Source organism: Sinohyriopsis cumingii, unplaced genomic scaffold, assembly GCF_028554795.1.
Source record: "Sinohyriopsis cumingii isolate HCF-2022 unplaced genomic scaffold, ASM2855479v2 utg003580l, whole genome shotgun sequence".
Taxonomy (NCBI): domain Eukaryota; kingdom Metazoa; phylum Mollusca; class Bivalvia; order Unionida; family Unionidae; genus Sinohyriopsis; species Sinohyriopsis cumingii.
The window spans coordinates 95,857-112,070 of NW_028316534.1; the positions used below are offsets into that span (position 1 = coordinate 95,857).

A 16,214-nucleotide genomic window follows, 5' to 3' on the forward strand; every position below is an offset into this window, starting at 1 on the left:
ACCCAATCGTGAGACCGATTATCTTGAATAAATTCACGCGCGTATTGGTATCCAAAAAATCGTTCTGCGAGCGTTTTGTTGAATCTTTCGACGATAGCTTGATTGTGATGAACACCTACAATACCGCGACGGATTTTAACGTTATTCTTTTTCATCAATGAAGTAACCGCGCCAAGAAATTCTCGACCTGGATCAACCTGGAGAAGATTCGGCCATGTTAACGGGGATCGGGAATAAATTTCGTTAAATGCCTTTGCAATTTCCGTTGCTGTTTTATTCGATAATGGCTCTGCTTCTTTATATCTGCTAGCGATATCGACGATGGTCAAAACGTATTTATATGTGACTCCGTCGACGGTATCGTGAGGAAGAAACATAAGATCCGCTTGATGGACCTCATTAGGGACACTGACGGTGAAACTCGCGTATGGTATTTTTTTAGGTGGAGGGAGATATATTTGCCAAATTGCCTGTTTTGATAACCACGATTCAGCGACGGATTGTTTTACTTTAGCGGCTTTAGCGAGTTTGGCAATCGCTGATTTTCCTCGCCAGAATCCTCGCGGAGAATAATATATTTGTTCCATATTATTTACCAGCACCGAATACTAATTTACCTTTCATCGCGCCTTTTATCAACCAGGATGCCAATTTCTCTTTGAAACTTTTATCGGGAATCGCGTCTAGTGCGTGAATTAGCTTGATATCAGCGAGATGTCTTTGTTGTAAATCTCCGCTGCGATATGCGAGATCGTGATAGTAACAAGCTTTATCGATTGCGTTTACCGGATCTTCACCTTGCTTTGGTTGGTCATTATCGTCGAGTCTGATATCGAGCCTCGTTCCGGGTCCACAATAATTATATCCAGGTAGATGCTTTTCTCCGGGATATTTTGCCCAGGGGGTCCCAGGTAGATTTGTCAAGGAGGCTGCGATATCTCCTCCGGTTCTTCTATTTTTTTTTTTACAAATCTAAACTTGCGCGTCTTACAAACTTCGCATTCTCCTGAGATCGCATTCCTGTTGTTGCATGTAACGATTTCGGTTGGATTTATCGTAGCTGTGTGCTTGCGACACTTAACACAATATAGATCCATGTATTTTAGTAACATGAATGTAATTGATTTTTCAGCCACGAAACGACGCGAGCAAGTGAAACATCATGCGGTATTACCGAATTTGATTAGAATGATAATCATTGGTCCATCTGGATCTGGTAAGACACAATTGTTATTGAATTTGATCATGCGATGGCTAAAATGGGACAAGTTGTATTTGGTTGCACCATCCGTGGACGATCAACGTTGTTATCAAGTGTTAAAGGAATTTAGCGACAATACCGACGAAGGCACAATCGAATTTATCACAGACATCAATGAAGCTCCAACCGTGGAGAATTTGGACGGTGATATTAATAATCTTGTTGTTTTCGATGACGTTATGCTGGACAAGCAGACCAACCCGGCTAGGATATTCTCGCGTGGCAGACACAAGAACACCGATGTTATTTACGTAACACAGAGATATACGCAGATTCCCAAGGTGATTAGGGACAATTGCAATAATTTATCGGTATTCAATGGCGTAGATACGCACACGTTGAGAAATATCCATCAGACCTGATGCAACGGTGACATGGATATAAATAAATTTAAAAATTTGTTCAGCCGCGCTCAGGCAACGCCACATGGTTTCATCACGATAAATCTTCATGATCCACGAAGTCGGTATCGAATTGGTCTTGATCAAATTTATTCATGAGAAGGCAGCCCACCATGCAACAAAAAACAAAAAATTATTCCCGATAATTTATTTTTCCTGTCCTGAACGCTATATTTACTAACACACACGGCGCGACCACCCGATGCATCCGGTCTGAAATGCACGAAAATTAGCTTCCGTAGAAGGCTGTAAAAATGAAATCCGAGGCTTCTACGGAGAAAGTTCTCGTAGGAAGCTTTATTTTGGCTGGAAACTCTGGTCTGTTCAACTTCCCTGCTGCTCAGAATCATTACATAATCAGGTGACTGGATGTGAGCTTGGCCAACAAAGTTGGGTAAATGGAATCATTACATAATCAGGTGACTTGATCTGAGCTTGGCCAACAAAGTTGGGTAAATGGAATCATTACATAATCACGTGACTGGATGTGAGTTTGGCCAACAAAGTTGGGTAAATGGAACCATTACATAATCAGGTGACACGATCGAAGCTTGACCAACCAAATTGGGTAAATAGAATCATTACATAATCAGGTGACAGGATGTGAGCTTGGCTAACAAAGTTGGGCAAATGGAACCATTACATAATCAGGTGACTGGATGTGAGCTTGGCCAACCAAATTGGGTAAACAGAATCATTACATAATCAGGTGACTGGATGTGAGCTTGGCCAACAAAGTTGGGTAAATGGAATCATTACATAATCAGGTGACTTGATCTGAGCTTGGCCAACAAAGTTGGGTAAATGGAATCATTACATAATCACGTGACTGGATGTGAGTTTGGCCAACAAAGTTGGGTAAATGGAATCATTACATAATCAGGTGACTGGATCTGAGCTTGGCCAACCAAATTGGGTAAACAGAATCATTACATAATCAGGTGACACAATGTGAGCTTTGCTAACAAAGTTGGGTAAATGGAACCATTACATAATCAGGTGACTGGATGTGAGCTTGGCCAACAAAGTTGGGTAAATGGAACCATTACATAATCAGGTGACTGGATGTGAGTTTGGCCAACCAAATTGGGTAAACAGAATCATTACATAATCAGGTGACACGATCTGAGCTTGGCCAACCAAATTGGGTAAACAGAATCATTACATAATCAGGTGACTGGATGTGAGCTTGGCCAACAAAGTTGGTTAAACAGAATCATTACATAATCAGGTGACTGGATGTGAGCTTGGCCAACCATATTGGGTAAATAGAATCATTACATAATCAGGTGACTGGACATGAGCTTGGCCAACAAAGTTGGGTAAATGGAATCATTACATAATCAGGTGACAGGATCTGAGCTTGGCCAACAAAGTTGGGTAAACAGAAAGAATTTACTATGTAACTAATGCAAACAGAACTCTTTACAGCTGAGATTTTTACAAAAAATTTACCATATATTTATGACTCTTTGTTTCAATATTGAAAATTTGTAGCCTCTATTTCTGTAAATCTGGTATAAATTATAGGGGCTGTACATCTGGCATAGAATTATAGAGGTTGTAAATCTGGCATCTGGCATAGAATTACAGAGGCTATAAATCTAGCATAGAATTATACAGGCTATAAATCTAGCATAGAACTATACAGGCTGTAAATCTGGCATATAATTATATAAGCTGTAATCTGGCATAGAATTTTAGAGGCTGTAAATCTGTTACAGAATTGAAGAGGCTGTAAATATGGCACAGGATTGAACAGGCTGTAAATCTGGCATAGAATTATACAGGCCATAAATCTGATAGAATTACAGAGGCTGTATATCTGGCATAGAATTTTAAAGGCAGTAAATCTGGCATCTGGAATAGAATTACAGGGACTGTAAATCTAGCATAGAATTATACAGGCTGTAAATCTGTCATATAATTATAGAAATTGTAAATCTGGCACAGAATTTTACAGGCCATAAATCTGACATAGAATTATAGAAGCTGTAAAATATGGCATATAATTTTAGAGGCTGTAAATCTGGCATAGATTTACATAGGCTGTAAATCTGGCATATAATTATACAGGCCATAAATCTGACATAGAATTATCGAGGCTGTAAATCTGGCACAGAATTATAGAGGCTGTAAATCTGGCATAGAATTACATAAGGTGTATATCTGGCATCTGGCATAGAATTACAGAGGCTGTAAATCTGGCATAGAATTATACAGGCCATAAATCTGACATAGAATTATAGAGACTGTAAATATAGCATAGAATTATAGAGGCTGTAAATCTGGCATAGAATTACATAAGGTGTAAATCTGGCATCTGGCATAGAATTACAGAGGCTGTAAATCTGGCATAGAATTATACAGGCCATAAATCTGACATAGAATTATAGAGACTGTAAATATGACATAGAATTATAGAGGCTGTAAAACAAGCATCTGGCATAGAATTACAGAGGCTGTAAATCTGGCATAGAATTATACAGGCCATAAATCTGACATAGAATTAAAGAGGCTGTGAATCTAATACATGCTGGTTTCATGGAAATAAATATGAAAATATGTAGGTGAAGCATTCTGCTTTTCTGATGGGTCAATTATGACATAAACTATAATAAACATGATAAAGAAAGTACAAAGAGTGGGAATAACCCTACCTGAGGGATGTTTGAAGGTAATAACAGCCTCTCCCTTATTTTTCTTCCATTCCAGATTCTCTATTTCTCCACCACCACTCTTCTTTTTATTCTCAAAGAACAGCTCCAGAGCATCAAGGGAGAGTGAACTTTTCAGGCCCTTGACTCGGATCATTCTCTGGCTTTCATCAGCCTCTTGATATTTCTCTTGTTTACTTTTAATCTCTTCGGTGACTGATGGGATAATGGACATTAAAATGTTAAGCTTTAAAAATAATTGACTTGACTTATCAAATACTATACAAAATCTATCTTTTACTTGTGTTTCTCCCATATACCATTTTAGGGTGGAACTTTACCATGCTAATATTTCTTGGCATCATGCCATTCTTTACATAGTTCCATGCCTTTCTTTCCAATAACTTGTCTGTTTTTTGGTTGCAAAATACCCCTTTTGTTTGTCACCAATGCAAGCAGTTGGTTAGGTGATCAATTTAATTTCAACAATTTCATGATGATGTGGCACAATTCTCTGGTCAAAGTTTTGATTGGCTTTAAAGGGCCTGTTATGTTACTGTTTATGGTGCATTAGAAGACCTATATACATCTGGTAATAAATATGCTTCCACTAGCCCAAATAATTTGTTTTAGGATCAGAAACAATATAACCGTACCCAAAACACTAAAGAAGTCTTTGTTTATTGGAACTGTACAGCTTGCAGCAGTGTAGGTGCTTCCTGGACAATGTTTCGACATGCAGTTGAGGATATATGATTCAAGGGATTATTTATTATGGCAATAGTTAGATATGGTCATTTAAATGACATTCTAATTACTGTCCACTTATCTAGATAACCACATGGATTTGTATGGGGTTTCAATGCATTGGACTGGAGTGTATCATTAAGACTGTTTTATGACCAATAGATTGACAGGTTTTGATATTCATCAGATAATAATTTACTGGCATTAAAGTGCTGGCCATTTAATTTTACAAATCAAACATTTCCATGATTTTAAAATTTTACATTATAGTAATAATAATATGATTTTTTTAAAAATGTACAACCCACAAATAACTTGAAATAATTAGTCTTGCTCTGATTTATCAACAAAAAAAGCTGTTATATCCAATATAATAGTTGTAAAAAAAATCTTGGGATAAAAGAACAAATATCCTGGCTTGAAAAGATCCTTTAGGAGTACTAGTCCATACATGAAAGGATTAAAGGGCGTACTTAAGGCAAGTCTGGTTAAACCATTCTATTAAAACAGTACATCTAACGAAGTAGAAAGCACACAGATACTGTGTTTTCAATAAATATAATCATAGTTCATCGATGGAATTTAATGTATGCATGAAAGAATAAGAATACATTTAAAGTCTGATTGAATTAGAACATTTCTTATAAGTCACTAGTATTGACATTAATTAATGATTATTATCAGATCATTACTATAAAAAAAAATCAAATTCTGTACATGTGACTAAGTATGCATTCTATATCATCTACTCATAGCATTACTGCTGCTTTTATCATTGTGCTAAGTAAAAAAAATTAATATGAAGAAAGCATGTATCAAGGATTTTACTCCAGCAACATTTGTGAGGAGTACATACAAATCATAGGAATTTGCAAGGTCCACTCCCATTAGATAATAAAACCAATGATAAAAATAAAAATAATGATAAGAATAATAATAATAGCAACAAAATTCATAATGCCACAAGAAACACTTTTGATTATGAGATGCATGCTTGGAGTAAAAATGCCCTTTTGGAAGTATAAAGTGCCCTTTTGGAAGTATAAAATGCCCTTTTGGAAGTATAAAATACCCTTTTGGAAGTATAAAATGTCCTTTTGGGAGCTTAAGGTGCCCTTTTGGGAGCATAAAGTGACCTTTTGGGAGTATAAAATACCCTTTTGGAAGTATAAAATGCCCTTTTGGAAGTATAAAATGCCCTTCTGGAAATATAAAGTGCCCTTTTGGGAGTATAAAGTGCCCTTTTGGGAGTATAATTACCATGCCTTTTTAGATCCTGAGGGAAACACGTTACAGTTCAGATCATTACATAAGAAACAGTAGAACCTTACTTGAGAAACCATTGTTATGAAAGACCAGATTCTAAATACATAAAATTAATCAGTTACATAGAAAATTACTTCCACCTGTCTTAAAAGACCATGATTTATTTGCAAAGAGGTGGTCTCTCGAGACACTTTTTACTCTACATGATCAATACTTGTGTGCTAAGAATAATCTTTAATAAATTAAGTCCATTTACATTTGTTTACTAAAATATAAATTTGATTAAAAATTTACTGCTTAAAAAAAACTTATTTTGAATTTAATTACACATCAATGAAGACAACAAGAAACCCAAGAGGTAATCAGACTACATGGTTAGCCTGCAGACATTTACCCAGAAGCCAAATGCAAAAACAGTGGACCAAATAATCTGAGAAAATATATAATGCTATCTGTCAAACGTGTGCAAAATCTTTTGACTGTTGTTGTAAGAAATAGTTATTCAGGTGTTTCAATCCAAATATTTTATAGCAATGACATATATGAATGAGGATCAACATCATTCTTATCAATTTGAAAGACATTTATGTAAACAAATTGTGTCAAATTGTGTTTAGCAGCTTTTAAGAACTTAGTTAAAGGCTGCACTGTAATCAAATTAAACAAAGTATATGTGAAAAGACTGATGGCTTTACAACAGATACTGCTTATAACAATACCCTGCTTTACATTGCACAACAGACACTGCTTATGACAATACCCTGCTTTACAATGCACAACAGATACTGCTTATGACAATACCCTGCTTTACATTGTACAACAGATACTGCTTATAACAATACCCTGCCTCACACTGCACAACAGACACTGCTTATAACAATACCCTGATTTACATTGCACAACAGATACTGCTTATGACAATACCCTGCTTTACATTGTACAACAGACACTGCTTATGACAATACCCTGCTTTACATTGTACAACAGACACTGCTTATGACAATACCCTGCTTTACACTGCACAACAGATACTGCTTATGACAATACCCTGCTTTACATTGCACAACAGATACTGCTTATAACAATACCCTGCTTTACAATGCACAACAGACACTGCTTATGACAATACCCTGCTTTACATTGCACAACAGATACTGCTTATGACAATACCCTGCCTCACACTGCACAACAGATACTGCTTATAACAATACCCTGCTTTACAATGCACAACAGACACTGCTTATGACAATACCCTGCTTTACATTGCACAACAGACACTGCTTATGACAATACCCTGCTTTACAATGCACAACAGATACTGCTTATAACAATACCCTGCTTTACAATGCACAACAGACACTGCTTATGACAATACCCTGCTTTACATTGTACAACAGACACTGCTTATGACAATACCCTGCTTTACATTGTACAACAGACACTGCTTATGACAATACCCTGCTTTACACTGCACAACAGATACTGCTTATGACAATAACCTGCTTTACATTGCACAACAGATACTGCTTATAACAATACCCTGCTTTACAATGCAAAACAGACACTGCTTATGACAATACCCTGCTTTACATTGCACAACAGACACTGCTTATGACAATACCCTGCCTCACACTGCACAACAGATACTGCTTATGACAATACCCTGCTTTACATTGCACAACAGACACTGCTTATGACAATACCCTGCTTTACATTGTACAACAGACACTGCTTATAACAATACCCTGCCTCACACTGCACAACAGATACTGCTTATAACAATACCCTGCTTTACAATGCACAACAGACACTGCTTATGACAATACCCTGCTTTACATTGCACAACAGATACTGCTTATAACAATACCCTGCTTTACATTGCACAACAGATACTGCTTATGACAATACCCTGCTTTACAATGCAAAACAGACACTGCTTATGACAATACCCTGCTTTACAATGCACAACAGATACTGCTTATGACAATACCCTGCCTCACACTGCACAACAGATACTGCTTATGACAATACCCTGCTTTACATTGCACAACAGACACTGCTTATGACAATACCCTGCTTTACATTGTACAACAGACACAGCTTATGGCAATACCCTGCCTCACACTGCACAACAGATACTGCTTATGACAATACCCTGCCTCACACTGCACAACAGATACTGCTTATGACAATACCCTGCTTTACATTGCACAACAGACACTGCTTATGACAATACCCTGCTTTACATTGTACAACAGACACAGCTTATGACAATACCCTGCCTCACACTGCACAACAGATACTGCTTATGACAATACCCTGCTTTACATTGCACAACAGACACTGCTTATGACAATACCCTGCTTTACATTGTACAACAGACACTGCTTATGACAATACCCTGCTTTACAATGCAAAACAGACACTGCTTATAACAATACCCTGCTTTACAATGCAAAACAGACACTGCTTATGACAATACCCTGCTTTACAATGCACAACAGACACAGCTTATGGCAATACCCTGCTCTTTTACAATGCACAACAGATACTGCTCATGACAATACCCTAAGTTCAACTGGATTTATGGCTAGACGCACTTACAAGCAAAACAAAAATGTTCAATTAGAGGAAAAACTAACACAGAGAAATTACCCCTAGCTGCCATTATGATAATGTTGTACCATATTGTCTGCTAAGACTAGGGTCATCCCTAATGATTGTTTCTAGATGGTAGAGGATAGTCTTATTAGCTGATTAACTGTTGGATAGGCCATTTCAAACAAATAAAAATGGAGAGAGGACATAAATCACAATTCCCATGACAGAAATATTGCTTGCCAGACCAGGGTCATTTTTTAAAATTTATGATCAACTAGACCTAAAAAGTCTTTTACACAAAATCCTGTTTTGATATGACCATCCATTCAGGAGGAGCAGCAACAAGAAGGTTTTAAACATGGCTGCTGTAGAGGCTGACATTTTTACAAGTGTGCAAAATAAAGTGTATCATAACCATAATACCCTGTGTATGTGAATAGCCAGAAATAAAACAAAGGCTGGGCTTGAATACCAATTTTCCTAGTGAAATATGTTTCCTCAATAATTCTTACCTAATTATAATACCACTTAATACAGGAATTAGTGCAAATCCTATTAATACTTCAGTTACCACTTGAGTAGAAGGCATGTTCTCTATACAGATGTATATGCAGGAAGGCTGTGAGGCCATCTGTGATTTATGATTAGGTAAATATTATCACAGATATATATTTTACTTTTAAAAAATTGTTTTTTTTTTCAAAAAATACTTTATCTGATCATAATACCTTAGGAGAACAGGTAAAAAGGTGGAGGGAGATGATTCCCCTTACCCCTGCGAGATTATCTCTTGTCCCCTGTGTTATGTGTGATAGCTTCAAGATAACCAGACTGGAGAGGAGAATCCATCTGTTAGGGATCATTTTAGAAAGGGAAAGATTTTCCCACCTGCAAATCACAACATAAGTTGTGAAGCAGCACCCTTATGCAGCTGCTGAATGATCCAGGTAGCCTGTTGAGCAATGGCTGTTGAGATTTTTAGGATGAAAGATCTCTGCAGTAAAAGCTGGAGAAGTGCACTGAGATCTTCATCCCACAGCATGGATAATAACATTTAGATTACAGTTTCGCTCATATGCAATGTATATGGTGACTATCTAACTTAAAGCAAATTGGTATGGGGTTATTTTCAGATATGCGGAACAAATAACCCACTTTATCTTAAGGATGAAAGTGTCTGTGCTGATATATCATTCATTCCATCTCTGAGTGCAAGAGGAGGCATTATCTCCCTTGATGCAATGGCTCAGTTTCACTTGAGAAGCATTTTACAACTCACACTTGCTCCTGGCAATGACCTTGAGAAGAAGTGTCTCGAGTAGACAGGAATTCACTAAAAAAACTCTGATCCCCCATCAACAATAATGTGTTTTTGGCAATGAAAGCAGGGGCTGCCAAGAGTGGTACAGACCCATATTGTCATGAGTGATACAGACCCATATTGTCATAAGTGATCCAGACCCATATTGTCATGATACAGACCACTATTGTCAGAAATGCATGTAAATGGGTTCACTAACAGAGCATGAATTTAATTGATTCTGCCTGCTATTCACTAATGGAGTGATAGATGTATGAGAGGTGAACATTGAATTAAGCTCTCAAGAATGGTACAAATAGTGTCTTATTTAGCCAGGTTAGTTACCTTAAGTTGATATATAGTCCACTTGAGCAATGATCCAATGTCACTGAACATGTGTAATCAAAGAGAACAGAAGATTGGACAGGTTTTTGATTTGTCCAATATCCTCTCTTCCATACCAGTGACCAATGAACAGCAGGCTTTAATTGTGAGTGGTGCTAACTGTTTCCCATCAAAGAGCCATAGTAAGAAGTTGGCAATTGAGGCATGGATGCCTACAGTGGTAGGAAGTTGGCTATTGACGCATGGAGGCATACAGTGGTAGGAAGTTGGATACTGAGGCATAGATGCCTACAGTGGTATTAAGTTGGCTATTGAGGCATGGATGCCTACAGTGGTAGAAAGCTGGCTATTGAGGTATGGATGCCTACAGTGGTAGAAAGTTGGCTATTGAGGCATGGATGCCTAAAGTGGTAGGAAGTTGGCTATTGAGGCATGGATGCCTACAGTAGTAGGAAGTGTTTTTTGTGCACCAATGAATGAAGATATTATATTGCCTTAATACACCTTTAAAATGGAGACTGTCATCTTAGAAAACTAACATAGCAGAAAGTATACATCTATAGCAATGTTATCTGAGCTTTCTATATCACACCAGACTTGCAACCACTAAATATAGCTATTGCAACCTGAGGGGATACCACTGTGACATTAGTGCAGGTATGTACCTAAGTTGTCAAAGTGTGTGAGGACAGCAAAGTCATAAAACTGAAAAGTCAGAAACTTTGTTGTTGAAGAAGAATGAAGAAAAATGTTGGAAATTTATAGATTGAGTATATATCTCTATGAAGATGAAACTCCTCCAACCTGGTTTACGGTTGTTGTTGTTGTTGTTGTAGGGTTTAACACCATTTTTCAGCACATGATAGGCTATGCATGGCAGCCAGTATTAATGGTGGAGGAAGAAGCTGGGAAAAACCCAGGAAGAACCACCGACCCACAAGAAGCAACTGGCAAGCTTTCTCACATACCCACATTGGCTGAATCCTAGACTCAAACCCACGCAAACACATGCAGACAGAGGTGAGATGGCAGTGATCCGTAACGTAGAGCGCTTTAGACTACTCGGCCACTCGGGAACCCTAGTTTATGGTAGAAAACTTCCAACCCGCTTTAACGGATTGTGATGCATCCCTGTCTGTAGGGAGGATAGAACTCATCACAAGTGGTGGTAGTAACTAAATTATTCATGGGATTTGGCACCAATCCATGTATCAGGGGGAAATCACTAATTGCCACCTAGGTGGGCAGATAACTTTTAGCTTTTAAGCTAAAATGTTTTTACATTGTGAGGGCTGGATTTGTGAGGTAGCAGTAGTTTGCCTAAGGTATTATGATTGGTAACACATCTGAAGAAGAAATATGTTAACATTGTAAACTAATAAAAGACAGATTAATTTCTTTTAATACAAAGAGATGAAGAACGATAAACCTGTCTTAAAAGGTGGCATATCTGTCATCCTTTGATGATCAGCATCAGCTTCACTAAATGGTCTCCTTAGGACTCCTGGGACTGGTGGTAATGGAAACTCTGCTGAGCTCTTTGGACGCACTTTCAAAGGTTTAAAATCATCTCTGAAAACTGGTTTCAAGTAATCTAGGAAAACAAATGCAATAAAACAACTCAAATTTACAAGTACAGTATTTGAGTATCAAGCGCCATAATTATGTAGCATAAATGGAAAAGTGTCTAATCAAATAAAACTAACTTGTGCATAATGAGTGGAGAAGAAAATGAGAGGAAGAGGGGATGGGCACCTGGTCAAATGTTTATTGTGATGCCAACTGTTCATTTGGCTTTCATAAAGTATTCAAATTGATACAACTTTTAAAGAATCAGAAAGGCTTAAAATCTACCTGAACTAAATAAGGACTATAAATAAGTTTTAGCTTTGCACTCATGTCTGAAAATTCTTAAAACATTTATAAAAGTCTTCATTTATTATGTGTAACATATTCTTTGAGAGTTAATTCCCAGTGTACCATATTTGTAAGCCTATAAGTCAATCTGGAGCATAAGCTGAATCAGCAAATATTTTAAATTTTCCGTCCTTCATCCATATATAAGTTGATGCTGAGTATAAAATGAGGCCAGATGAATACCTCGGCTTTGTCTTTTTCACTTCATTCCACACAACGTTGAGAATTTTATCAGATTTGTAACTCTGTAAATTTTCAGGTCAGGATCATTAAATATAACTAAAAGTACCTAATTTGTTTCAAACAAAGTATTTTTAATGAATTATGTACTTTTAGCTATTATTAATTACACTGGCCTGACATCTTTTTAAGTTACAGATAAAATAAAATTCATGATGATGTGTGGAATGAAATTATATTAATGTCCAGTTTCATTAATATTAAATGGTATCACTGTATGCTGTTGCAGATTAACAACAAAATGGAAATTACATCACTGCAGCTTTTTCCAGTTTTGTTTTGGAGAGAGAGAAAGACAGACAGACAGACAGAGGGGCATATGAATTCTATCACATTTTTCTTCTTGTACCTTGTGATCAAATAAAAAATAACCCAACAAGAGAAATAGACTTCAGCCTTCTTCATGTTATTTTCTATTTTACTACCCCTGTTAAGCCAAAGCTTTTGTCAAAGAGAGAAAACAGTGTGTGTGTGTGTGTGTGTGTGTGTGTGTGTGGTTGTGATTCGGACATTTAACATATTTTTTAAAGAAAATTCAGTCAAATCGCTATGATGTCTGCAATGGGATATCATGCTGCAGACATGTAGCATGATGTCCCACCCTGTCACATTATCCTGACACCAGGCCAACTAGTCCTAAGATACCTCCTAATGCTGAGCACCTAGCAAGGCAAATGTTAGTACCACTTTTATAAGTCTTTGGTATGACTTGACCAGGGTTAGAACTCACTCACAACCTTCCACTTCCAAGGCAGATTCTCTAACCACTTAGGCCACTGGAGCAGTGACAGAGAAAACAATAATAAATTAAATAGTAAATGTAAACTTTTAAAATACATACCTTATTCCTTCTGTTTCAAAGTTTAAATATTCACAATATTTATATCCATATAGACTCCTACTTTGTTAAATCCCAAACATACACACTCTCTTCCCTAATATTAACTACTTTTTTACACATTATTTTTTGTGCTTTTGGAGATTTTTTCAGGTACATAAAATTACATGATACAATCCATGTATAAGTTGATTTTAAAGTATGAGATAAAACCCAGAGTTTCTGGTCAAAAACTATTGACTTACAGGTTGGCAAATTCAGTACTGTGGCATGAGTCTGGGTGCAGTAAATGAGAAGAACCTAATGATAATCATTGACAATGTAACAATAGTGCATTTATCATGAAAGGTGATGCCAATTACATGCTGTCAGATTGCTTTGTGCACAAGACAATTGAGTGTAATATTAAAAATCCATTCGACTTAACAGAGATTGAGCATTTTCCAAAGAAGCCATCCAACATCAAATGTAAAATAAAAGTGCTGCGAAGATATATATATACTATCAAATAGATGGCACTATATGATAAGTTTGTGAATCTTTCTAAATATACTCAAAGCAACCATTATATGAATGTATACCATGGATATGCAGCTTAACTTCATACAGTAAATGCACCAACTCACCCACATCATCTATTTCCTTAAATCTTGCATAGCCATCACTATCCACTGAGGAAAACCTCTCAGCATCATCCTCTGATGATAGTCTCTCCACTGTTGAGTGCGAACTTGTGTTCGTTTCACTTTCAGTGGGATCCACTTGGGAATCAGATGAGGCTTTTTTGTGGCTTTTCAATCCCTCTTCTGCATGAAGTTGGCTGTCTTGGGAAATTTGTTGTAATTCCTCAATATTATTTCTTTCCGGATGTACATTGCTGTTCGCAGAATCATTCTTGTATTGAATCTGACCTTCTGTCATGTTCACATAGATTTCATCCTCTTCCAATGGAACAGTTTCTATAAATGCTGTTGACCTAGGTCCAGCTATATCTCTTGGCCCTTTATGTGCAGAGAAAAATCCTTGAGGAGGTTGGAAATCAACTAATGGCCAACAAGGGGTCATACTGTCCATTACTGATAACTGTGGTGGGGCAAACGTAGGCTGTGAGGATATTGGTACATGTTGCATAATTGGCTGGGATACTGCTATACAGGGTACTTCTGCATCCATCTTTGGCTGTGGCATTGTCAATCTCTGCAAACATACCTCTGCTTGTGTTTGGGACATCTTCATATCTGGTATTGGAACAGACATATTTTGTGATGGCACACCTTGAGTAGCTTGGGGTAGAGCATTATCTGGTGAATATTCTCCTATAATTACTTGTTCCTCTGGAATTGACACTGTATGTGAGGACACGCCCGTACTTGATAGATGTACCCCTATCTTTATTGCTTCTTCTTTCACATTTGGTGATGAAAAATGTATTTTTTGTATGAGTGTTTCTGAACATGGAGGCATTTTCACTGGTGAAAGTGGTCTCTTAAACCCCTTCATTGTATCAAGATCTGGGTTAACTGGAGAAGGATGCATTTGACCTTGGCATACATCAGTTTGCCCCACTTCATCTTCATCTTCATCACTACCAACTTTCTCTATACTGGAAAATGGTCCAAGTCCACTTTGGTTTTGATTGGCTATGCTTTGATTAAAAGATTTCTCTGTCATACATTGAATAGCTCGAGAAGATTTCAGCAAAATCAAACCTTTCCTTGTGTGTTCAGTCTTTCTTTGGATGCTGTGATGATCTGCATTGGGATCAGAGTATTCTGTCAGGATCTTATTTTCTCTGGAGCATTCCATTTTCACTGTGATTGGGGAAGCACAACCAGATTTGATATCAGTGCAACCTATGCTTTGAACAACCAATTTTGGTGACTGAGAAATACATGACCCTGACATAGGGATGGTGTCTGGGAAATAGGCAGCTTCAAAAGTGTTGTCTGGGTGTGAATTAGTGTTGTCTCTCAATTTTCCATCAAAGCCTTGTGCTCTAAGTTTCTCTGACAGAGGTTTAACTTGAGGAACATTAACATGTTGACAACTTTCAGCCAAAATGCCGACAGTGTTTTCAGTTACTGGCAGCAACACTTTATCTTGATCATCAATGTCTGTAGTGAGACATTCTACACCAAGGACTGGTGTCAGGCTAAGCTGTTCATTAGATGGGGAATGGAAACTTGCAAATAATTCATCAGAACCTATACTAGCACAGGAATCCAGATCAAATATGGTCATTGTCAAGTCATCCAAACTCCCTCTATTAAAATCTTGCAAGGGTTTTTGGCGGGATTGATATTCTGCTGTTTTATTTTCAGCACCAGAGGCTGCAGGTGGTACATTTGGTTCTTCATCAGAAGGTGAATGGAAACTTCCAAACAAGTAACATGATTTCACTGATGTTGGACACATAAAGTCTGTACTTGCCTTGTCAGTGTCCTGTAAACATGAAATCATAATGGAGAGTACTTTCCCATACAATGCAGGTCTTAAATGGGTTCAAAATTAATAAACATGTACTATACAGGAGAGAATATAATAATTCAAGAGCATTATGATACATTCTTTTACAAATGCAAATAATGATGCAACTATGTCTTTAAGTAATACATGGGATATGTCTGCAGTATAAATATCA

General features: G+C 37.2%; 1 protein-coding gene across 5 annotated transcripts in view; it reads right to left on the minus strand.

The window, feature by feature from the left end:
- The window catches only part of LOC149769592 (uncharacterized), an 84,231-nt gene that overhangs the window by 55,988 nt on the left and 12,029 nt on the right, over positions 1–16,214 (minus strand). For all 5 annotated transcript variants that reach the window (XM_089949836.1, XM_089949837.1, XM_089949838.1 and 2 more), the window contains exons 3-5: positions 14,200–16,015; positions 12,008–12,172; positions 4,323–4,535 (exon numbers count right to left, since the gene is read on the minus strand). In XM_089949836.1, coding sequence (XP_089805962.1) covers positions 4,323–4,535; positions 12,008–12,172; positions 14,200–16,015 — 2,194 coding nt within the window. The remainder of the gene's footprint in view (positions 1–4,322; positions 4,536–12,007; positions 12,173–14,199; positions 16,016–16,214) is intronic.